Below are 26,732 nucleotides of genomic sequence, written 5' to 3' on the forward strand. Positions count from 1 at the left end.
AATGGCAAACAAGCTGGGCAGACTCAAAGTGAATACTCTCCAAGCTAGTCATCAATCATCGCCACGCTAACAATATTTAATAATAACAATAGAGTGTAGTAATAACAATAATAGAATATATGACTGAAATAAAAAGGTATGTGCGTATTTGTTGGACATACATTTAGTATTAGAATCCAAAGCACATCACACTAAAATTAGTTAAAACTTTTTTATCAAACTATGGATTACTTGAGGAAGGATCTAAAACGAAACAGATTCGTTGCAAATTTTGAATACGGATAGACGGTGCTGTAGTACAATATATTATTGGTAGAATATATGGGTAATTTTAATTTATTCGTGAGCTTTGAATTTCTTGAAAAAAGTTTGAACGCGTGCAGAGCTGTCTCTAGGGGTCAATTTTTACAAAAAGAAATGGCAATAAGAATCCTTCCTAAAGCAATTCATAGCTCAAACTATTACCTGTTTGCTTGGCACCTGCCATTCGAAACAAAGATGATTTTGGCCGAAAATTCATCGATTTTTTCTTTGACATTCGAAATGATAATCAAATAATTCAGTGTAATATAAAATCCAATCAAATGTAAATATTTTAAAGCTGAGATTCAAACCATCCACTTTTTGACCGCCTTTGAACCTATTCTTTTTTTCTTGATAATATATGTTACCAATAAGATATAATTTTTTATTATTGTTGATTTTTTCTTTATATTCTCCGACCCGACAGTAATGCAGACAAAGCAGCAGTTTAAAATAAAAATCAGTTAGTTTAAGTTAAATTGAAGGAGAAAGAAAGAAATATCATTTTCAAACAGATAGTTTGTATATAGTAACATTTGTGAATTACAGATACTGAGGTTTTTGCATAAAGGGACAAGAATATGACATGCGTGACATCGAAGCAACAAAATAAAACAGTTCTCAATTTATTGTTATTTTTGTCTTATTAATTACTTAATAGAGAGAAAGACAAAAACAGACTCTAGCTTTTAAAAATAGATGAAAGCGTCCGAAGAAGTCACCTAGTAAGTCAAAGAGTCTTGTAAGTTTTAAGTATAAGTATAGTTGAGTGGCTTTAGGACCACAGGTATAACTGGCAAATATTTTAATCATCACCTTAAATAATTGTCTCCTATTCAAACAATAGCTTTATGAATGCAACAAACTTCGAACTAGGGAACTCAGCCAGAACAAGATGGTAATTCGAGAAATCGTCGGGTATATACCCGAATAGAATAATCAAATACTAAATGCACGATGTCGTCTCTCTCACGATGCATCCGGCCTGGCTACCGGCGTTCAACTACTACCGGCAAGGGGTAGGGAAGGGTCTGGGAAAGGAGTTTGAAGGATAGGAAAGGACAAAGAACATGTGAAAGGTGACGCAGAAAAATTATTAGATCAATACAATATCTCTTATTTAGTTTCATATATTTTGAAAAGCAAATATCAGTAATAATTATTTAAAAAAGTTATCTGAAACATACAAAATGTCATATCATGAAACATACAAATATTAATGTAATAATAATAATTTTGTCAAATTGCGCAAGTCAAGCATCACAATCAAAACAAAAAGAATCAATAGCTTTAATTGTAGTATTGCGGATAACGATTCAATCATGTCTTAATTGGATTCTTATAACGATTTTCTTGAATTATAAAAACACTGAAATAATTGACACAGTCAAAGATGCTCTGCAAACAGGTTAAATAGTCATTTTCGTTATTCCTACTAAATTTAACTTACCGCCACGTTTTTTAAACGTTTAAAGTGGCTGAATAATATATTTAAACTTTTTTTTAAGTCAATAAAATACACATAAAATATACATAGTGGGCATTGTCCAAATATACCTCCATATTATCTTTAAAAGAATAATAAAAAAATAGTAAGACTTCCCTCTTAATAGCTTTAACATTGAATTAAATATTGGAGAAAAATAGACATTAAGTACTACCTATTAACACTGTGTTAAAATGTTTTTCAAAAAAGAGCATTTATAATTTAACCAGTCAGCAAAAGCTTAAAAGCAAAAGGTATCGAGTCTTGGATTTACATTTTGAGGTAGAAGCCCATAGACCAACAATGCATTTAGGAAAATATAGATCGAATCTAATAAATTCAGGTAAATATTCTTCTTTATACTTATTCGAAAAGCGCCTAGCTGATGTTCCTAATTTCTATTTCTTATATTCTATTCCTCCGTCATCAATTAGGAAGTTTCCTTGGATGTCAGAAATATCGTACAACTTCGACATTTCTTTTTCGACATACTCTTTAACTTAAGACTTCAAATTTAAACAAATTGTTTTGTTATCTTCAAAACTGACAATGTTTGTAATAAATAATTATTGTGTATGGTGACGTCATCGAGCCACCGCGGCATCTCAAACTTTGGAAGGCAAAAACTTTTTTATTTTTAAAGATTTTATTTCTAGAAAAATTCAAAAATCAAAAAGAGTTTTTTTTTATATGTTCAGAACTATATATTATGAAAAAATAAAAAAAAAGGAAACTTCCTAATTATTAATTTTCAAAAGTTTATGACGTGTTCTATTCATACTAGCATAGTCGATTTAAAATATCAGCCTTAATGATCCACAAAGAAAAAAATTTACCCGAAAGTATAGAATCATTTAGTAAATGCCATGGTCTAATATTACAAATAGGACATTATTGAGAGCCACAAAAAGACAAATTCTTAAATTTTTAAGCCAAACACCATACTTAAGAATTGTTCATAATGTATAGTAATATATCCATCTTGATCCGTGTCATATTGCCTAAATGCCGATGTAAGCGTCTGTAAATAAAAAATAAGAATAAACTAAAAGATCCTTTTAAGTGCCTATTTGAAGGAACTCTTAAATTAAGGCAAATAAAACGGCAGAGAAGTCTTGAGGAAAAGGTCGTAGTAAATTCTATCTAAGGGAAGTCTCACACCAAAACAAATGTAATTTGCATCATTTGCAAAATTCCTAAAGTGCCCCTTAACAGATAGACATAGTTGGAAATAGAGACATTTATTTCCAACTATGTCTATCTGTTAAGAGAGACATAGTTATTCAAAAATTTCTATGAATTAATTTAAAAAATTTTATAGCAAAATAGAAGTGCCATTAAAATCTAACAAAAACTTTTTTTTTTGTTTGTTTAGAGATTTTCGAAATAGTCTGCCTGAATCTCTATACATGTTGTGATGTTCATATTATGTTCTTAATCGACGGATTTCCTCGAATTTGGTTACGGTAAATTTTGTGGATCAGGAATTCCTAGGCGTGAATAAGACGACGAACAAACACGAATTTTTAAATGCCCTCATAAAAATAGGTTCCAGGTCCTACTGATCATAAAGTATTTGATACATACTGTCAATTGAATGGCTAAAATGAGGCGGAGCACCATCGCGCATTTACCATAAATGATCTCTAGTTCAATTAAATTTTCTTCTTAATCAATGCAATTATAAGAGGAATCGATGATTATCTATTATGTATATATTTTATTTGTGATAGCTATTCTCCTTATACTTAAATATTTTTACCTGAACATTGTTATTGGTAGGTATTGTATGCTTGCCTTATGTTCTATATTATATTACATTATATCGAATTTTCATTTTTAATGAAAGCTATACAGGGTGTTACTTGCTGTAATGGTATGTCATAAATTGAAAAGGGCATCGCTGGACCAATTTTAAGATAATACACAGTGTGTTGAATTTTATTTTAAATTTTTAAAAGGTTTTCAAAGACTGTTTGAGATATTGAACTGAATTTTGGCACACGATATTTTAAGGTATAAAAACACTCTTATTAGATGGTCATTTACTTTTTTTCAGCAACTAGTGCCGTAGCTAATAACAAGTATTTCCAATACAATTTTTTTAAAAAAATACTACGCCATTGCCTTAAGAAAAAAATTACGATTTTGTAATAATTTTTAATCGATTATAAACAAAAAATTTTCTTTCTTTCAAAAATTTTGCCGGAAACCTTTGGGAGAAATCTTTAAAAAATGCCCTATGTACAGAGTGGTCATTTTATTAGGGGCCTATACCTTTCCTTAGAGTCTACAGGGCATGTAGAAAAAAATGCTCACAGAAGTGTTTTCGATTTAAGTGAATTTTTAAATTATTTGAATTTCATCAATACATGGTGTTCAAAAAGTGCTGCACCGACATTAACACCAGAATTTTAAATGGGACTATACGGGGTTATTTTAAAGTTCCTTGGGCGAAATAAAGGTAAATTCCATAAGAACTACCTATCCGAATTTTGTGTAGTTTAGATAGAAATTAAGGTTTTGTATTTTTTTTTAGCAAATTTATGTCCTCGGCATACAGTGTTTTGTAATGCTGGTAATTAAGACTTTTTAATAAAATTCCTGTCATGACTTAAGAAGACTACCTCCTATTGATCGACGGTGACTTGGTATTTTAAATTTATACAGTGTGTCAGGTAAGAAGATATATTTTTGAATTATCAATTCGCAATATTTCAGTTTTTTTTAATGGAATACCCTGTATTTTATATAATATTTTTTAAAAGAGGAAAGAAAGCTATTCATTGATGTATATAATATGTCCTATACGAAAATCTAATAGTTTAGAAAATATTTAGAATTTTATTGGATTGATATAATTCCAATTCTCTACAATAATAACGCTCTTTGAACAAATTTTGCTAATTTAGTATTTCACTGTAGTAGGCAATACTAAAGTAATACGTAATACGTAAGCACTACTAAATACTCACAGCCCTGTGAAATAACAATTGTCGTATCCATAGCTACAGAATAATATTTAAACCACTTCTGTGACATACATTTATTATAAATGTAAAAAATAACAGCTTTAAAAAAACCGCAACATAACGCTAACTAGTCTAAAGAAAGTTTTCAATATGCCCTCCATTTTGAATAATGCATGCAGTATAAACAACTTCTAAATATTCTATAGCATTGGATACAAAATCTGTTTGATTTAAGTAGGCTACAGCCTCTCTAATACTTCTTTGCACTTTATTTACCTTAGTAAGCCTTTTCTTGTATTCAATGTCCTTCCCCACAGGAAGAAATCTAACGGAGTAAGATATGGAGTTCGGGCTGGCCAAGGGACTGTTCCATTTTGCCCTATACAATAATTGTACTGTTGGTTTAGGAAGTTACTTATATTTCGGCTCCTGTGATACGGAGCAGCATCTTGTTGCCATATTAACTTATCATCACGTTGGTAGGCCAGTATTTCATTGTCTATTAGCGGTTGTTTTTCATTCCTTACCATATCTAAATATCTTCTCGAGTTTAAATTTTCATTAAAGAAAATTGGTCCTACAATTTTTGATTGATAAATTCCGCACCACACCTTTACAGATCGTCTTCCCTGCTTTTTCACTTCCAAAATCTTTTTCTTATTTTTGTCACTCCAGTAATGCCTATTTTTCCTATTGAAAATTAGTATTGATGTGTGAAAAATTGACTCATCCAGTCCAAATAATCTTATAATATAAAATAAGATAAGACATTTTTCATTTCTTATAAAATAAGACATTTTCATCAAAATTCATGTTCATTAACCTATCACAAAAGTTTAATCTTTCATCTTAGTCTCTTTCTTCTAAATGTTGAACAGGTAAAAATTTAAATGATTTACGGTTATTAATTTTCAAACAATCTTAAATCACGCTTCTTGTGATATTTAACTCCAAAGCGGCTTGCCTAGTGGAGCTTTCGGGTATATCCTCGAAATGTAGAAAAATATCTAGCTGCTTCTCTTCTGTTAAAACTCTTTGGGGTCTGTTCTTAGGTCTTGGGAGTAAACTACCATCTTGCTTGAATTTTACATAGATTTTGCCATATAACTTCTTTTCCGAAATTTTCTTCTATACTCTCGAAGCGCCAAAGCTCAATATAAAAAAAAATCATCTTTACATCTTTTAGGAGTCGAAGTCACCAACAGTATGTCCTGGCATGACCACGTTGCCGAAATCGCCAGGGCAGCTTCCAAAAAACTCGGAGTGCTTTTCAAAACGAAAAAACTGTATACACCAGAACAGCTGCTGAGTCTTTATAAGGCTTAAATACGCCCTTCCCTCGAGTATTGCTCGCATGTCTGGAGCTCTGCACCCAAGCATAGTTTAAAGCTGCTAGATTCTATACAGAAGAGAGCTATTCGTCTTATCGACAAACCAGAACTGACAAAGAGTCTGGATAGTCTGGAGCACAGGAGAAAGGTGGCTGATCTCTGTTTATTCTACCGTTATTATCACGGTAAGTGCTCCTCTGAGCTGGCAGGCCTGATTCCACCCAGGGCTGTTCCGGCAAGAAGGACGCGTCTAGCAGTTGCGGCTCATCAACATCGAGTCCACCTGCCTACCCCAAGGACGTCGCTGTATCGGGACTCATTCATCTGGAGAACATCTTTTTTGTGAACGGGCTTCCATCTCACATATTTCCCGACGCATACAACCTGCAGCGATTCAAGATAAATGCCCACAAATATCTTCGCGCAAGCACCACTCCAAGAGTGACATAGAACTTTCCTCTTGTGCTTGTGTTTACATAAAAAAAAAAAAAAAAAAAAAGCTGGACTTTTTGATTTGTTAAATAGGAGGTAGTCTTCTTAAGTCGTAGTAGGAATTTTATTAAAAAGTGTTCATTACCAGCATTAGAAAACACTGTATGCCGAAGACATAAATTTGCTAAAAAAATACAAAACCTTAATTTCTGTCCAAACTACACAAAATTTTACGGTATACACAAAAAATACCTAAACAGCCTAAATTTCTATTTGTGGGGACACCTAATATTGGTTTATCATACACCAATTGTGGCATTAAAAGAACTAAGAAATACAATTATTGATGAATGTGAAACTATATGAAACACGCACGGCATTTTTCAAAGAGTTCGAAATTTTATAAGAAATAGAGCAACAGCCTACATAGAGGCGAGAGGTGGTAATTTCCAATATTTTTTGTAAATTATGTAATAATACTGTATTTAATTGTTATTGCTTTTTGTTCACTTTGCTTGTTACGCTATTTTTGTCACACTATTTTTTTGCTTATTTGTTTTTGTCAAGGTAAAGAGGCCTTTTATGTTTATATTTAATTGATAATTATTACAAAAACAGAATTTTTTCTCAAGTCAGTGGCGTAGCATTTCTGTAAATTGTATTGAAAATTCGTACCATATGCTAGTGGTTGTTGAAAAAAAAGAGAATGACAATTTATTAAGTACGTTTTGATACCATAATATCCTGTGCCAAAATTTAGTTCCCAAATCGTCTTTAAAAACTTATTAAAAACTGAAAATAAAATATAACGTTGACACGCTGTAACTTAAGAACTAAGCATTTTAGGGCCCACGCTTATATAAATGCTTCCCATAACTATAATTACAGTGCATGAAACTGAGTATATCTGTAAGAGCTAGCTTTAAAATAGAAGTTGAGCGTACAGCAAAATATTTTTTTAACCTAGTTGAATGCGAAAATAATACCAAAAACTGACACAGTAGGTATGCAATATTTTGTATTATACCAACATAGTAAATACTGCTTTTGTTAATTAGAAAATAAAATTCTGAAGTTATAATAACTAATTGTCATTAAACAAAAACTTCTGAGATATGCGAAATTTGGTTGGTTAGGTATCAAAATATCTACCTTCTTCAGATAGTTTTTGTTTTGCAAAAGCCTACTGTCTGATATACCTGTACCTGGGCTAAACCTAGGGACTCTTATCATCTGGTTTATTAGGGCCATTCCTTCTATCTTCTTATATAGAAGAATTCTAAGATAATATATCTAAGATAATCGCCCCTGTATTCAGGAAGTTGCCAGTTATCTTCTCTTATCAACCTAAAGTAAGGACTGTAAATTTAAGATATTATTTCAGATTGAACTAGCCTCCTAGCGGTGAAGGCTCCTTATGTACTAGCTAGGCCCTTCCGGAAGATTCATGAACCTTCCACGTGTCTCTAATGATGTCGCAGAATGTGACCTGGGCTTGCGCGACCAAGATGATTCCCGAATGACGGAGAACAGTTGGTATGTTCGCAGTGGTTAAGATCGTCACGATATCAAACACGGCATCGTAATGAACTAAATTTGCATATTCCTACATTCACTTAAATAAAGAAATCCAATTCATGTAAAGGCATTTAAATCTTTAACCTTTTTCCGAAATCTTTCTAAATTTTTATCTGCCGGAAAGCATTTAATCATCCGTACCACTGAAATCATTTAAGTTGTTCCAAGTCAAGAAGCTTTTGATTGCGAGGCTTATTACTCCCTTCCCTTCTTGAGTTTTATTACAGATGAATGCTGTTTTAGAATTTTTTGTCCATATATATTTTTTCGTTATTTTGTTTATATTTTGCATTTTTTTTGTATCAGTACATTTTATTATTTCTAGTCCCTTTTAAATCTAATTTATTCCTATTTTTTGTGTAAATATATTGTGTGTATTTCATGTTCGTTGTTTTTTGTTAATTTTTTTACGAAATTTTCATTGTATATATTGTTTAAGGATTTAAGTAAAAAAAAGAACCATCAAGTACGTCTTTGCGGCCCTGTATGTTAACCAACACTTTAGGATTTTTTCTGATACAACAAAATTACCTTATTTTGACCTCCTATGTACTTCTGGAATTATGCCCTGTAGTTACACGATACCCTTTATATGCCTAATTAAAAACAAAATAAATTTGTATAGTTGCCATTAAAGATAATTTATTTCTTGTGATCGTACTAGACTAATGTGTTATCAATTAATTAATGTGTTATCAAAAATTAATGCTTTATTATGCAAATTAAAATGCCAAGATTTTCTATCAAACACGGTGGGACCTATTTAAAAAAAATAGAACTTTTTGAAATTTTAATAAATATAATATAATCGACCCCATAAAAATCTATGAGTCAAAATAATAAGCAAATCGTGACCTTCCCAAAACTTTATTAGTAACAGACCGCAGTTTGCTTGGCATCTTTTTTTTAGCAGACTTATAAAACACTTCCTTTATCTCACTTCCACGTACAGAATTTTACATGCTTCCCAGGAAATTAGCTACATCACGGGGTGCGTCAAGTGGTGCTTAAATAAATTTTCAGGACTGTAGTGTTACGAATTTTTTCGTATTTTCATTTTCTGTACGTTTTAAGATGAATTAAATTGGTTAGTAAAGCGATTTGGTGTATGGGTAAAGTGTATTGACTTTTCAACTATTTAATATAATTCGCCTAAAACTTAAAATGTTTTGTCCATGGAAAAATCCAAATCCCGATTTTTGAAGCCGATAGATAGAAAAGAAAGACAATAAGTTTTACGGTAATCGGGAGAAGTGACTCTCGGTATGTTCCAATATTTTTCAATATTGAAGAAGCAAATGAGGAAGTAGAAATGCCAGGAAACCAAGCAGTGCTAAAAGTGAAACCAGGCATGTATTTCTTAAAGAAGATGCAACAGATTGGTTTGAATGTAAATTAAAATTTAAGAAAGGATCCTGAGTTTAGTAGAGGAAGAACTACTATACAAAAGGCAGCTTTTTTAACTGATGTATATCAACAATGTGTAATATTACAAGAGAAAGGGTTATGAGGAATAAAATAAAGATAAGGGCAAGAAAACTGAAGGATTTTCATACCACAGTTACTGCTGATTTATAGGGGCACAGTATATAATAAATACTAAAAAATGATAACGAGCCTTACAATCTTTGAGCAACGTAAAAACTTATTTTTTATATATCAGGTACCATCTATAAATATTGAATTTAACTTGGTTGAAAACCAAAAACCCCAAAAACATAAGTTGTTCGAAGAAAATAAATTATCGTTGATGGCAAATATATAATCCAGTACAAACAATTTCATGAGTAAGCGGTACGCAATTTATGTGGCAAATAATCCGTATTGATCAAATAATCCGTATTGATGTGAGGCAACCCTTATTTTAAATGTTAATTTTTTATTATTTATTATAATATATATATACTTACATGTAAAACAATACAGGCTTGAATGAAATCATCAAATAGAATAGTTCCATTGCCATGCCTATCAAATTTTCTGACCATGATATTTATTAAATTATCAGACAATCTATATCCAAACGAAGTAAGCGCAGTCTTCAGCTCATCTCTATCTATATTTCCTGAGTTATCTCTATCAAATGACCGAAAACAGTTTTGCCAATCTGTAACGTACTTCCATAGGGCACCAAAGTCATCAAATCCTATTTGGCCTTTGTTATGTCGGTCAAACATACCTTAAACACAATTAATTCTGATTACGATTTTATAACTTAACAACTTGAGAACAACACAGCCTATTTTACATCGGGTAGACTAATATGTACCTATACTTTTTACGTTGTTGCCATTGTGTACATTGCTTAATTTACTGAGTTTTTAATATCAAGGCGTCAATGGCAATAAAAATAGGAACTTAATTTAATGATTTTGTAATATAAACTTAACTGAAATTTTAAATTAAATACAAAAAAGTCGCTTTAAAGGACGCTTACTGTAAAAAAAAATTAGGTTCGTCATCAACTAATTAACATTTAGTAGAGAGCCTTCCCACTTAATACCAGACATGGTGTTTCCGAACAGCCAATTATCACAATATGTCAAAGTTTTGTCATCTATTTATTTTGGGGTCAGTATGAATAATTATTATACTAATCAAGAGAAAAAATCTATGATTAAGTGGTACTATATGGAGAATAGTTTTCGAAAAGTCTCCGAAATCTTCTCTGTGAATTTTTCTGATCGGCATATTCACAATAAAACAACAGTGTAGAATATTGTTCATAACTTTGAGGTTAAGTATACAATTATCAGTAAATGCAAATGCTCAGAGCAAAACAATAATGATGGCAGAGATGGAGAAAATAATTCTGATTTTAAAATGTTACTTCATGTTGAAGAAAATAAATGAATTAGCAGTAGAACCCTTGGAGAAGTTGTAGAAAAAGATCATAGTACAGTATTGCGCACATTAAAAAAATACAAATACCATTCCTTACGTGAAGTAATGCAACAAATTTCATTTGATCAAGTTTGTAAAATATATGAATTTCATGACACAGCAACAATTCACTAGTTATTAGGCGAGATCGTTAGGTAATAAACATTTTATTTTCTGAGGTTTATTACCAAAATTACATTTATTACTTGTTCAATATTATACACACAAGTGTGAAAAAAATTGTGGTTTATTTGCCAACAATAAGAAAATGTAAGAAATAGCATAAAAGAATCAATACCCAAAAAGTCTATGAGCAAAGATAATCTTTTCTTTTTACATGCTTAAGGGGTGCATGGACTCAGCAGCTTATTCAGTAGCTGCTAGTTAAATTTGGCTTGAGTGAGGTGGCAGTTGATACAGTGTATGATAAAATTTCTTGAAGAAAAACATCCTGTGCCATGAAAATTGGAATTTTACTGTGAGGTTATAAGTGCGCGAAAAATGGTTTTGTCAAGAGGTGATTTGGACAGCATAAAATCAATGTTTATGGAGGAGTCATTCATTCTTGAATTCACTCGCTTAAAAGGTAGCTGCTCTACTCGAAAATAAATTTACTGAATAAACAGGAAACCATTAATACTTTGCGTACAGAAATAAACGACCTAAAAGTGCAAAATCCAAAATGTAAACAAACGCTAGACGATTATGAACAATCGTCCAGAAGCCTTAACATCAGAGTGTTTGGTATGCCTAAAATTTTATTTAGATTTATTTAGAAAAATCGAGGTTCCGGTAGCAGATCAACAAATTATAAGTTGTCACAGAGTTGCCTCCAAAATTCCCAACGATAGGCCGCCCGCTATCCTCGTAAAAATCTGCAAGCGACGCGGTACGATTATCTGTGTTAAAACATAAAAAAAGGCTGAAATCAACAAACATTCAAATTAAGGAGGGCCTAACACAGTCTCGTCGTGCACTTTTGGCGGCTGCGGTACGAAAGTATTCGTACAAAACAGTGTGGTCCTATAATGGTGTGGTGTGTGTGTTAAAAAGGGAAATAATATTAATTACATAAAAACCATGGAAGAACTGAATAAATTGTAAGGCTTGCCAGACTGGCTGCTTACAGGTGACTCTTAATTTCATTTATTCTACTAATTTGCATGCAATCAGACTGTAACTAACGAACTTTATTTTTATTGTTTATTTTTGTCTATTACTTTTTTTTACATGTATTATTTTTAGTACTGATACAATGGTTAGGTAACTAAAAAAAATTGTTTATATATATTTTGTTTTTTTATTAAATTTATTGAAATAATAATAAGTTAAATGCAGCTACTGAACTAAAGTTATAAGCTGTGATTGGGATTTGTTTTTTAAGATTAGAGTCGTATCTGTGTATATTACTTTGATTCTCAGTTTTATTAACTGAAACATGGATTAATAATTTTCAAGATACTTTGATTTTTGAGATACCGGGATATACACTTTTTAATTGTAATAGAGAACATGGTAGAGGAGGGGGAGTAGGAGCTTACTTCAAGAATACTTACTTCAAGAATAGTTTAAATATTGAACAAATCAAATTTAATTTTAATACACTTGAAAACATTTGTTTTAAAATAAAGGTTGTTGTTGGGATCTAAAACAATTGCTATTGCCAATTTTTATAGACCTCCACATCAAAATGTAAATTTGCATCTAAAGGATTTTGATAATATTTTGTCAGAATTAACAATGCAGTATGATAGTGTAGTTTGTGTCGGTGATTTCAATGTGGGTTTTTAAATTTAGATCATTCAGTTCAACATTGTTTTGAGTCATATTAATCTCTACCAAATTTTGAGTGAGCCTACACATATTACTAGTCATAGCAGTACATTATTAGACCCAATATTCGTTTCTGATGCAGATTTTGTTGCCACTTCTGGCACGCAGTCAACTGATGAAATCTCTGATCATAGACTAGTCTACGTAGATCTAAACCTTTCTGTTAAAAAATGCAACCAAAATTTGTAACTTACCGATGCTATAAGAATTTTGAACATAACTCATTCTTAAGAGAAATGAACTTTTTAATAACCATCTTCTTTTTGTATTTAACTTTCATGCACCAATCAGAACTGTAAGGGTTACAAAGCCAAAAGCACCATGGTTAACCCCAAATCTTAATTTACTTATGAAGGAAAGGGACAAGGCCTTACAAGAATTTAAACAAATCAAAATTGATTCAAGACTGGACAAGGTACAAGGAACTGCGCAATGTTACGCTATGGTTAGATCGGAAAAAAAGCCTATATTAATTTTATATCTGCCAGAATATCATCTAAACAGCTGTGGAATATATTAAATAGTTTAAATGTATGCACAAGTAAGTCCAAAAGTATAGATTTGCCGCAAAATCTTTCTCAATCTGAATTAATAAATCAATATTTTTCACAATTTATTCAAAATGTCTCAGATTGCAGTACGAAAATAAATTATAATAATAATAATAATACATTTAATGCTAATGAATTTTCTTTTGAGTTGTGCACAATTGAAGAGGTGAACAAAGCTCTCCATAGCATAAAAACGAACGCTTGCGGTGTGGACGGTATTACAGCGACAATGACTAAACAGTGTAGTCCCTTTGTTGATGCCTATCTAACAAACATTATAAACTCATGTATAGAACAAAATTATTTTCCTACCTCTTGGAAATCCAGTACTGGTAGGCCATTTCCCAAAGTAAGCAAAACCACCTTATTCAGCGACCTACGAATAATATCTATATTGCCTGCAATGTCAAAAATACCAGGGAAGATTTTGTATAAGCAAATGTATAACTATTTAAATCTGATTAAAATAATTCCTGATGTTCAAAATGGCTTCCGGAGGGCGCACTCAACAACAAGTGCTTTGTCAGTGGTCATAAGTGATATTATCGAAGCATATGATGAGGACCTGGAGAGTGTCCTTATACTCCTGAATTATTCGAAAGCCTTTGATACGATTATTCACGAGCTGTTAATAGCAAAATTAAAATTTTATGGATTTAATTTAAACTCGTTGACGCTCTTAAAAATTTATATTGAGAATAAAACACATAGAATTAAATTGGGTGAAGAATTTTCTGAGGAGTGTCGAGTTCTCTCTGGGCTTCCGCAGGGGTCAATTTTGGGCCCTCTTCTGTTTATAGTGCATACAGCTGATGTATTAAAAAGCCCACAATTTTGCAAAGTACAAGCCTTCGCTGATGACAGACAGCTATATTGCCATTTTAATATAAATTATTGTTTTGGTGCATTAAATAATATAAATAGGGACTTAGAATTAATAACAAAAATTTCTGATCAGCATTCTTTAAAATTAAATTCAGCAAAATCTAAGCTTAGGTTTTTGGTAGAAATAAAAGTATAAGCATATTTACATATGTGAGCAATATAAACATTTAGGGTGTCAAACTTGAGATTTGCAATTCTGCTCATAATTTGGGTATTTTAGTGGATACTGATCTTAACTTCGAATTGCAAGTAAAAAATCTTATACAGAAAGCTTACATTTCTTTAAAACAATTGTATAATAGCCGCCTTATTCTACATATCGACTTAAAAAAAAGTTATGTGAGACTCTTGTTCTGTCCCATTTTAATTATGCAGATTTATTTACGGACCTTGCCTTAGACAGAGTGACAGCTATATAATACAAAAAATTCAAAATATGTGTTGTGAAATAATTTTTAATTTAAAAAAATTTGATAATATTTCACATAAAACAAATGAAATTGAGAGCTTAAATATGTCAAATAGACGGCCTCTCCATCTTGGCATTTTTTTTTCACGAAATAATAAATTCAGAAAAAAAATATCTCCTCTACAATCAAAACAAAAATCAAAACTAATTCCGCTGTTCAAAGAAGAAACTAGAAATAAGAAAAAACTTGTATTCCCAAAAATAAAACTGCATTCTTGAAAAAGAGCTTTTTATATAATGGTTAAATAAAAAAATTCAATTATAAAATTGAATAATTCCATACCAGATGACATGAAGCAGTTTACCACAAAAAAAATCAAATTGAAATTTAAATCCATAATTTATACTAAACAAGTGGATGAGTATGATCTAACCCATCGCTAATCTTTTGCCAGTCACCCAGGGTGTGAAATGATTAGATTTCAGTAGGATAATTGTTTTTTTTTAGATATAGCTTTTTTTTGGAAATATTATTTATTTATTTATTTTTGTTAAACTTAAACGGTTGCATAACTCCTTAAAATTATATACATACCTATCATAAGCCTTACAGTCTCTGGATTAAAGGGACTCCATGTACCATTTGAAAGTGCAATTTGAAGTTCGTCAGCACTAATAAGGCCACTTCGGTCTCTATCAACTCTGTCAAAGAAAAATTAAATTTTACATACAAAAAAATGATCGAAAAAAGAGTATAGGATCGATAAGAGAAAGAATTATTGCGAACAGTTAAATTACAAGAAAGAATTATATATAGAAAAATAAATAAATTATCTATAAATAGTACCAAAGGAGGGAAAAAAGTAAACTCAAAGTCCAAGTCTCATAAATCAGCGTCTATTAAAGGTTGCTCGTTTCGCCGCATTAGGGCATCATCAGACCTATCGAAATACAAAAATCACACACTGACTTACACTAACATAAAATAAAATAAGTTTACACTATCGTGTTTCGTTATTGACGCGGACTTTGAGTTTACTTTTTTCCCTCATTAAGTCTATTGAGAGTAATGGATGATTATTTTGAATTACTATAAATAGTATATGTCTACATAATATATGCGAGTATATACAGTGCGTTCCATTAAAAAAATACTTTAAACTAAAAAATATTTAATTAGAAGTATGTTTTAAACAAAAAATAATGGAAAGTAATTATTAACTTGAAAACCGTTTAAGAGAAATTCAGGATGATTACAGGTGTTCCGTCTAAAATCTTAAAGATGATGCTATTATATATAATAGCAAGCCAAAATGCTGCATTGCTGAATTTTCAAAAAATCTAATGTCTTGTTTTACTGAAACGTCTAACCTGCTATCGACCGCGTATATTTTATTGTATATCTAATTAACACACAATCAGGGTCAAATTACATGTCTAACAGCTAGTTCCCTCTAAGCTTTTTTCTAAAAATTTTGAAATCTGGAATGGTTACTAGATGGTTACTAGTTACAAGTAGATAGTTTGCTGTGATAGTGATGCATATCTTAATACTCTAATAACAATAGATTTTTTGCTAGTGCAGAATGGCATATGAGTAATCTTACACTGGAAACATTTCAAGTTATCTAGGAAGCTTTAGGGGACGAAATTTGTGTAGTTATTTATGTACAAGCAGAGCTGTTTTTTTGAATTGAAATTTTTTAAAATAAATAGTGACCTACATTGATCTCTACTGTGTATGCGTCTAGCTTGGCATTGTTAAACTTAGAATTAGCTAACTGACCTAACCCTAAACTTCGTCTCTTATTAAAATTCGACTTTTCAAAAAGGTTAGGCAACTTTACTAAACTGATCCGAAATTGATGCGGGAAAGCCAAGTTATCAATTTGATCATCTTGTACTTGCTTTGATGCTACAGCACTCCAGGTGGTAAACCTTTGTTAACTCCTCTAAATCTATGGTGTATATGTAATAAGTAAGACTGGTGTATACAGTGAGGACGCGCAGATTGGCACAAGTTCATTTAAAATTCAGGGGTGTGTCGAAAAAAAAACGCTCCGACACGTCGATTTTTATTTTTTGTCGCGATTTTTTTAATGATAAATTCATGTATACAGGGTGAACCAAAAATAAGCAACGACCATCAACTTCAATTTTTTAAATGGAAACACCTACTGTTTATTCCATTTTTGAATTCAGATTAGAATTTTGCTGCTAGAGCTATGCTGAATTTTGAATATAGCATAGAATTTTAAGTATATTTTGTATACCATGTCTTATACCTAATACTAACATTATTAATAAATTTGCAACTGTTTGGGTCATTTGAGCATATTCAAACATATTTTTTCATAGTTTTTTAACGAGTATATTTGATTGTTGACACCTAGTCACCATTTAATCGCATCATGGAAACAGTATGTATTACTTTAGTTAAATGTCAGTAAGTGTCAAGTGCAGTTGCAAAGTTTAAAAGTATGTGAAATTTTAATAATGGTAGTATAGAAGATTGCGATCTGTTTAACAATAAGTACCCGGAGAGGCCTATTACACGTTCGGTAGTAAGCAAACTTGAAAAACAGTTCAGAGATTTTGGTCATGTTAAAGAAAAATATGACCTGGACCATCCCACACTTCTACAAAACAGACAATTAGATATTTTGCTCTCTTTACAAGAAAATCCACATAAATCAACTCGACAAGTTGCTGCATATCAGTCAGTAAATCATGTGTTTTAAAATATTTGCATAGCAATAAATCGCATTCATATAAAATCCATTTAATTCAGGAGCTATTGAAAATGATCACATCCGCAGAAAAGATTTTTGCGAAATAATGATGAATAAATGTAATGCACACCCACAAGTAAGATTTTTTAAGAAAGATTGTTTTTCCGACGAGGCAAGTTTTTTTTTTAAATGGTTCAGTAAATAGGCACCAGAAAAACCACACTAGAGCATGGAGAGTCACACACAATTTCCCAAGTAGTTAAACGTATGGGCAGAAATTGTGGGCACGTCAATTGTGGGTCCCTATTTTATTAAGGGCACATTTACCTCTGAAAAATATTTAGAGTTGCTTCAAAATCAGATAGTACCTAGTTTAATTGCACTTTATCCAGATGGTGAAAACCCATTTATACCGGCAGATTCGATATGGTTCCAACAGGATGGCGCTCCCCCACACTATTCGCGAAGATTACCTTATCAACATTTTCCCAAATAGATGGATTGGAAGGGGAGGTTTTATTGAATGGCCAAGCAAGATCGCCAGATTTAACCTCATTGGATTTTTATCTATGGGTTTATCTAAAATCTAAAGTTTATTTTGATAAACCTGAAAGTTTAGAAGAATTAAAAAACAGAATTAGAGCCGAAATACAACAAATCCGGCCTTAAACAATAAGTAAAGTATTACAAAAATTTGAATATCGACTTGGTTACTGTCAGGAAGTTAATTAGTCAACAATTTAAACATTTATTAATTTTTTTATTTTGTTTTTTATAAACTGTTACCAGCTGTACAAGCTGTTACAAGCTGTAACCAAAAATTCATGATTATCTTTAAAAAATTTAATCGCAAATTGCTTAATAAATATTAAGATTAGGTATAGGATATGGTATACAAAATATACCTAAAATTTATACAGAATTAAAAAATTAAATAAAAAATGGATGTTTCTATTTAAAAAAATTAAGTTGATAGTCGTAGCTCATTTTTGGTCCACCCTGTATACATGAATTCATCATCAAAAAAATCGCGGGCCGACAAAAAATAAAAATTAACGTGTCCGTACGCGTTTTTTTTTTCGAACACACCCCTCAATTTTAAATGAATTTGTTCCCACTTGCGCGTCCTCACTGTATGTAATAAATAACCCTGAAGATGGTCTAAATAAAGGCCGAAACTTTGATATTTTTTTTGGAATAGAATCAGTTTAATTTCAGGTCTTAAACCTGCTACACTTTCTCTCCATTTAACACTAAGCCAGTTTAACTGTATTAATTTTAAAACACTTAATATATATCAATCTATTAATGTGTAAGTTATACATACGAAACCATACTATGGAGCCGTATTGCAACTCGGATTTACTAAATGACCAAATTCCATTTACCGGTAAATAGAGAAGCCTGCCTGAGTACACATCTAAGGGGGTTCAAAGCTGATTTTGTTCTATAATCAATGTGTTAATAAAAGTTAGTTTCTTGCAATAATGACACCAAGATCTCTAGCTGTGCAGCAGTCAGGAAGAACAAAGCCATCCAACCAGTAGTTTAGGGTCGTTTTTTGAGAATTTCAAATAGTCGAAAGATAAGTCGTAAAAAAATAAGTAAGTTTATATGAAAGCCAAAAAACAATAATTATCTTGCAACAATACTTTGGTCAACCTATCAAAGGCCTTCAAGAGGCAGGCCTAGGTTTAAAATTACCTTTTTTGAACAAAAAAAACATGCTGCTTAGACAATATTACAATCTTTAATTAACAAAAAAACTTTTTCATACACACAGAATTGATATTGGGCGGTAGTTACTTTGTCAATCTTGCCTTCTTCCAAATATTTGGAAAGACCTTTTGCCTAATTCAGAGAATGAATGAAAGTTTAAGGGTTCGTACAAAACAATCTCACAACAAGAAAGAGTGTATTTTGTCAGGTCCTGCTGTTTGTAAATTTTTTAGTCTTTTTAGTGCTTTAAGCATGTATTTCTCACTAAAGTAATTGACAGATACATACACTCATACATACATACAATTGACAGCCTGCTTCGCCAAATTTATTCTACCTTGTGTGGAAGTTGTTGATTTTGATGAACTTACAAAAACAAATTAAAGTAGATTCATTGTTTTAAACATAATTGTTGACAAAGCTTTATTTAACCTAGGTCTGCAAAACTTAATACCACTAAGTACAAAGAAACCAATAATCAAAACCAAAAGAAAAAAACATATGTGGTAGTCAGGATAAGTCATTAAAAAACTCATCTAGAGTATAATATGCTTTACGAAGCGAAATGTTTTTAAAAATGTTTCTTAAATCTAGGAAAACAGTCATGTCTTTTCTATTGTAGGAGAAAGGTTATTGAACATCTTGTTACCCATAAAGATGAAACAATTTCTCATGGTATATGTGGAATAGGCAACCGAAGGGCATATGCAAGACGACCTCCAAATGAATTGATTCTTATATCATACTTGTCTTTCTTTAGTACCATACTTATTGTTTCATGTATATATAGGCAACAAAGATTCAAAATCTTATTTTGTATAAAGATATGCCAAACAGATTCAAGGCTCCCACTCTACAAATGGCTATAATTGCTCTAATTAAAAATTTTGTTGTTCAAGCAAGATTGGTATATAAATGAACAGAAACCATTAAATGCAAAACCATAAAAATTTAATTCAGCTATTCAAAATAATAATCTAAATATAAAGAATTAAAAGGAATAAAGGAAAACTATTAAAGAGATAAAGGGCACATGAACCCCAATTTCGTAACTAAGAAGTAAATCTACTAGAGCATGATAAGCATTTTTGCCATGTGAAATGAAATGGTTGAAAAAAAACATGAAAGTAAATTGTGAATTTGAAAGTGCTTAATATAAATCTAAGGGCAGAGCAACATGTTGACACTCTACTGCACACCTTAATCATGTGTTCCTCAAACTTGAGTCTGCAATCAATAATATTCTGTGACCTACACAATCAAAAGCCTTCAATACATCACAAAACATTGCTGCAGCAAGATCACTGGAGTTAAGGGTGCTGCAAAGGAATTGAAGAAAATTAAAAATGGATTCCTGGAATAAGTTGCTCTGAGCGTTATCTAAAAAATATACTATTCTTGCCCTTAACAATTTTAGACATGGCAAGAAGAGCCATTGGTCAAAAATTAGGACTAGTGCAGTCTCTCCTGGAAATGCATTTACACATCTAAAGAGAAAGAGCAATTGTGTTTCTGTAAATCTTCCTATAACTATTGTAAATATCAAAAAAGATTTATTAGGCATAGCAAATTTTCTAATGTGATGCAAGGCATCATAATTTTTACTGGAACTCTTAACACTATACCATAGCTTGTTTTTAATTTAAATTATTTATTAACAACTGGGAAGGCTTTATTCAAGATAGGTAAATGAAAAATTTTCAATTTATGGCCTGCATTAAAAACTTGTAAAGAAACTCCTAGTGTAAAGTCTACCAAATTAATGTTTCTGTGATTTTTACCTTTAATCTAAATGTTAGTTCTTAGATTAATTAAAGAAGCTGAATGACCTGTAATGTGTGTTGGTTGAGCAATATGCATGCTCAATAAACACGACAAGCTTGCATAATGACAGGATGTGACAATTATTTTGATTAGGAAAGTTTATGTTAAAATCATCAGAAACAACATTAGCATTTACCGAAATATGAATCAAAATTAAAATTTGTCAAAATTGGTTTCATCACAATCCTTTTTCAGACAATATTATTGCAACTTATAGATAAAGAACAATAGTTTACAGAGAGAGTCCATGGAGTGGTAGAAATTATTATTATTTTTAGTGTTCTTAAGAACCCTTATGCTACAAAAATTATTCATTGTGTCTTAGTTGAAAGAATGTTGGATTAGTTGGAAAAATAATGAAATTTCAAAACTCTAATTTTTTCCCAAGACCAGCAGCCCAATAAAAAACATGCATTGTTCGACATTAACTAGTACGGTTGCTATAAGCATATCATACCCAATAGAAATAGGGTATGCTTATAGTAACTATACTAATAAGATGTGCTATTGAATAAGAGTTATCCTTCATTTCTGTTAGAGAGCTGGTGTTTGGGGTAATGGAGTCACCATATATATTAGAATCTTTTTATTGAGATGACTTAAAACACTATGATCCTGCTTAGCAACCTCACTATTTCTTTGCTTCTTAGAAGTTGCTATTACCAGTTCCCTCATTAGAAACATTAGCCCATTCTCTGGTTGATTTTTGTATATGCTTTGGCTTGCTGAGTTATTATTTTAGAGTATATATTATCTGTTTGTTTCCATTAAATCAGTAATTATTTTCTGCAGACCCTCAGTTGGCTTTCGTTCTGGTTAATAACTTCTTTGATTTTCTAAATCAGAAATCTCCTAAAGACTATCAACTTTTTTCTGCAGCTGTGACGCCATCTTCAAAATCATCACTGATTTTTGTATAAAGGCTTAAGATTTGCAACCTTCAATCTAAGTTTCTCAATACATTTTTATCTACGTAATAATAAAAAAAACATGCCCTTATTCAAAGACATTCTAAGTACAATTTATCAGACATTAGTCCACCTATTTGCGTATCTCTTTTACCCAGGAATTTATCTCACTTTTCAACTACTATTTTCATATCAGAATTTTAAATACTAAGAAAGGTAATTTTAATTTATCCAATTCTTTCAAAACCACATCCAATTTGTCTTATAGTTGGAACCTTTGGGTGACACTCAAATCACAAAAGAGCTTGCTTCATTATTTTTTCCGCTCTATTAATTACACCTTTATATATGAGATGTATTAAGTTCACTTTCTTCCAAATTCCATTTCTTCCTTAGTGGAAAAATCCCTTGAAGAAAACTTATGAAGGTTAAAAATGTTTAATCATTTATCAACAAATTTGACAACAATTCGCTATATTAAGACTTTTTAGTTCCTATTAAAGAAACTACTTTTGCATAGGGCATATTACAATATAGTACAATATACAATACAAACATATTACAATATTACAATGAACTCTATCAAGTTATACTTCAATATTAAAGTAGATACTAAAGTAAGTAGGTACTTAGTGTCTTTATAAGGTATACTTATTTTTTAATTTGATCTTTAAGCAGTTATTAACTATAAAAATTTTCTGTGCTTAGTGTTATTCAATGTTATTTATATCTGCCTAGTATAAAAATATAAGGCAACTTGCAAGTAGTTTTAGTTTAGTTTTAATCTACTCTTGAAGATGCTAAATCTTAGAGAACTAAACTTAGAGAAACATGTGTCCAGAGTAAAATAAAGGGTTTTGGTTAGTGGTAAAGCTGTTTTGTGATTTAAACATCCAATTTCTATCAATATCAAATATTATGCAGCTTCTGGAGCATAATACTTGTTGTTCAAATTTTATGTGCATTAAATTCTTGTAATTCCAGAACGTTTTAATTAGGGTATCCACATACAAACCTTTACAAAAACTCACCCATATATAAACCCTGCTATTATTTTAATTTATATGCTTCAGATATAGATACTGATTTGACTACCCTCAATCAATTTAGGACATTCATCATGAATAAACTTTAATCAACATAACATACTGTTTTTCTTATGTTTTTTTTGTTTTGTTTTTAAGTTTAAATACTCTTAATCATGCAATTCTAATTATTGTTGCCTTATTATTTTAATATGTGTGTTATGTAGATGTCAGATATGACTTAGTTGGTACATTTTACTTTAGTGTTTAGTTGCTTTTTTCCTATTAACTTAGTATACTTTAGTATATTTAGGTTGGTGAAAACATCTTGTCGGACTTGCATTGTCTTATTTATTTAATGTAACACGATGTTTTGGTTGGTAAGTATCTCCAACCGACAAGATGTTTTCACTGTACCATTGTCTACCACCTTCAAAAACAGATTTAGGTTGGTATCTGTAAGTAGCTTTTGGCTGTTAATAATGTGATTAAATAAATAAATTATTATTATAGTTAAATAAATATAAATATACAGACAACTTAAGCCTACTAACACAACCCAGATGTACAGTATAGAGAAGAGAAAAAAAAACTAAGTTAATAACTAAGTTATCATCAGCCATTAGATAGCCATAATTTGCATTGATAAATTCCACCGCATGGTAGGCAAAGAAGTTTTTAAATTTTGTTGTGTGGTGAAAGGGAATATCAATGTTAACCACATTTCTAAGGTTAAGGTTATGTAAAGTGCCCCGTGCAGTTAAGTATTCTGTAAGATAATATAAACAATATAAACAAGATAAGATGGAGAGTTGTTTTTTACAATCTGATATACAAATATAGCAAAGTGGAGGTCAACACGAATTGTATAAGTGCTTATTATTGACATATAATGGAGTGATGTGGTCAAATTTATGACCTGCAAAATGCATATACATATTTTGAGCTAAAATATTTTAATTTTATGCTCCTTTAAGGTAGGTGTAGTAAACTGAGTTACAGTAGGCTAGCTGTGGCAAGATTAAAGATTCTACGAAGAGGTATTTAATATGGCTGGGAAAAACATATTTAAAAGAATAAACGCTCTTACATTTTAAGTAAACAGAGCACACCTTCTTCAAAACATGCTGCTGAAAATTCATCACAACATCCATTACAAGGCCCAGATTTCTAGCATATTCAACAGAAGGGATAATTACTTCTTTTATATGAATGGTTGTAAAATTAAGCTTAATGAACTTAGCTCGGACAGCCTTGGACCCAATTATCAGGGGTACACTTTTTTGGCATTAACCGAAAAACCATACCCAGAAGACCAGTCAGAGAGAGTCCAGATCAATATTGACACCAGCATGTCCCCGGCCTGAATTTCAGGATAAAATGATGATAGGAGCTGCATATCATCAGCATATGGAAGTAGTAGAAAAAATGCTGAATTTGGTAGATGATGCAACCATCAGCTTACAAAGAATTGCTACTCAATTGGTCATTCCACAAAAAAGAGTAATCAACATGCTCCATGAGCAAGGCCTATATCCATACCATGTAAAGCACTTTTAACTGGAAGATTGAGTTAGGCATATGCAATTTTGTGGTTGGATAAATAATAATCATGTTGTTGTATTGCACATACTTATTTCAGATAAAGTGTACAAAGTGAAAGTTGACATTCAAGAGGACCTAATTTGGCACATTAGAAATGCAACAAGGGCTCTTTTTAGATGATGTAAAATATGCTCAGAGGTTAATGGCAGTATTCTTGAACAATTATTAAAACAGAGCTATAATACAACCATGTTCATTTAGGAAATTTTGTTTGATTGTGACAAACAATATAAGAACATAATAATATAGTTTTTTTTAAAATGATTGTCTCATGTACAATACTCACCTGCAGTTTTGTGGGTTACTCCCGACTCACCCTGTATAAATTAAACAAACAACTTAACAATATTTAAACAGGCCAGTATTAAAATTGTCTCTATATTAAGTATACTAAAAAATTAATGAAATAACATAAAATTGCTAAAGTTGTAGTGCGGTTTGGTTTAAAATATTAATAGCACCAGTAAATTTCAGTTTTCTAATATTTTATTTGACACCACAATAAAGTAAAATGAGACCCTACCAAAATAATCTGCGAATGCAATAACTATTTGGTTGGATGAGGAAAGAACTATGCATATGCATGCCTATAACATCTCCTGGAATTTTCAATTTTTTGGAGTTGTATATTAAAGCAATCCTATTTGTACCTTTTTGTATTTGATAGTTTGGTCTTGAGAGGGTACAAGCAAAAGAAGGTCCCAATAATATTTTATATTAATTATTCATACTAAATAATAATTTCATACCTTTGAAAGACATCCCAAAGAAACTCTCTACTAGGCATTGGAGAGCTGAAACTCATGTTGGTTTAAATCTTATACTACTCTATCTAATGGAGAGAAAACGGCTTGGATCTTAGTAACCTCTATCCCGTACAGATTGGATTGTAGCCGATCTTAAGATTCAAGGGTTGGGTCTGTGTTTTTAACCTAAAATCATATTATTTTGGATCTCTAAGAAGACAACAGGTATTAAGTATTCAAATGATGATCCTTTTGTTACCGAATTTTCTGCTTACAAACCTTTATAAACGGCCTTCTGGAGTTCTTTAGAACTATTTACCTCTGGTTTAGAAGTTTAGTCACAGTTGTCGCCTTCTTTACTGATTTGTTTTGTCTGATTCTGTGAAATTGCCATCAAAACATTTATGACTCCCTGAAAGTACAAAAATATGAAAAGAAAGACTGTAAAAAGCGAATGTATCGCGATGTTGCAAAACTACAAGCAAATAAATTCCGATGTTGCAAAAATATTTGTTGGTTAAATATACGATTTTTTTTTTCACATCGTTTATTTAAACAAAATATAGATGCTATAAGTTATATCCAAATTTATCAATTTTCAAATCATATATAATTACTGTAAATTTCTGTTTACAATATTTTAATAGGCTTATTAACACCATTATTATTTAACTTAGTTGTACACCAAGCCGTGAATTATCCGACAAGTAAGGTAAAGTCCAGTGCAACGATATATTAGAATGGTCACCCGTCAAAATACCATCATTCCACCTGCCAAACAATGTAAATAGAAGGTGGATGACATTGTTTGGCAGGTGGAATGCTGGTGTTTTGACGGGTGACCATTCTAATGTATCGTTGAACTGGACTTTAAATCATTAAATGTCCCTACTACGAAATCGTTGAATAAAAATATTCTAAATACTACTGTGAATCTTTATCTACGCCTCTGTAAAATCGAACGCTCCCCTGTCAAAATCTGAAAAGACAGCTGTCAAGACAATACTGGTCAGGGCTGGGATTCTAAAATCACGACTCGATCTCGATACGATCACGACTTCGAATTCGATCGCGACCCAGTCGTGACGACAAGGGTGATTCTAAATTTCAATCGTCGGCTAAATTCGTTTTATTCGATTTGATTTAGGTTTCTTGGGATATATTTGTTATTTTCCCTAATAATTGACAGATGGAAGCGTCAATTGTCTTTTCTATTGATAAACACAAGAGTTTTCATTTATTTTGTTAATTTTTTTCGCCTTCGTGTTTTTTTATTTAAATATATGCCCATATTATTTCTTTAAAATAAAAAATTGTCGTTTAAAACCATCACTATCCATTGGAAAATCATAATTGAATTCATGGAAAATCACAAAAACTTGTTGTGTTTATCCACTTTTGGTATGTTTAAACGTTTTAATATGGCAACATGTGTGCAATCAATAGGACCTAGAACACCAGGGAAATTGGATCTCTCTATAAAAGTTAAGTTAATAATTTCTCTAATCTC

General features: G+C 31.3%; 1 protein-coding gene across 2 annotated transcripts; it reads right to left on the reverse strand.

Annotated features, from left to right (window-relative positions):
- Positions 1 to 510: 510 nt before the first annotated feature.
- On the reverse strand, positions 511 to 25,717 carry LOC126735457 (programmed cell death protein 6). 2 transcript variants are annotated; one of them, XM_050439451.1, is made up of 5 exons: positions 25,542 to 25,717; positions 25,226 to 25,408; positions 15,259 to 15,365; positions 10,013 to 10,281; positions 511 to 2,810 (listed from the first exon to the last, which is right to left on the reverse strand). In XM_050439451.1, exons 2-5 carry the CDS (start codon positions 25,279 to 25,281, stop codon positions 2,709 to 2,711), a joined length of 534 nt encoding a protein of 177 aa, XP_050295408.1. In that variant the 5' UTR covers positions 25,282 to 25,408; positions 25,542 to 25,717; the 3' UTR covers positions 511 to 2,708. The 2 variants fall into 2 exon arrangements, with proteins under 2 accessions (XP_050295408.1, XP_050295407.1); XM_050439450.1 differs by having other exon boundaries at positions 25,502 to 25,715.
- Positions 25,718 to 26,732: the final 1,015 nt, after the last annotated feature.

Source organism: Anthonomus grandis, chromosome 4, assembly GCF_022605725.1.
Source record: "Anthonomus grandis grandis chromosome 4, icAntGran1.3, whole genome shotgun sequence".
Classification (NCBI taxonomy): Eukaryota; Metazoa; Arthropoda; class Insecta; order Coleoptera; family Curculionidae; genus Anthonomus; species Anthonomus grandis.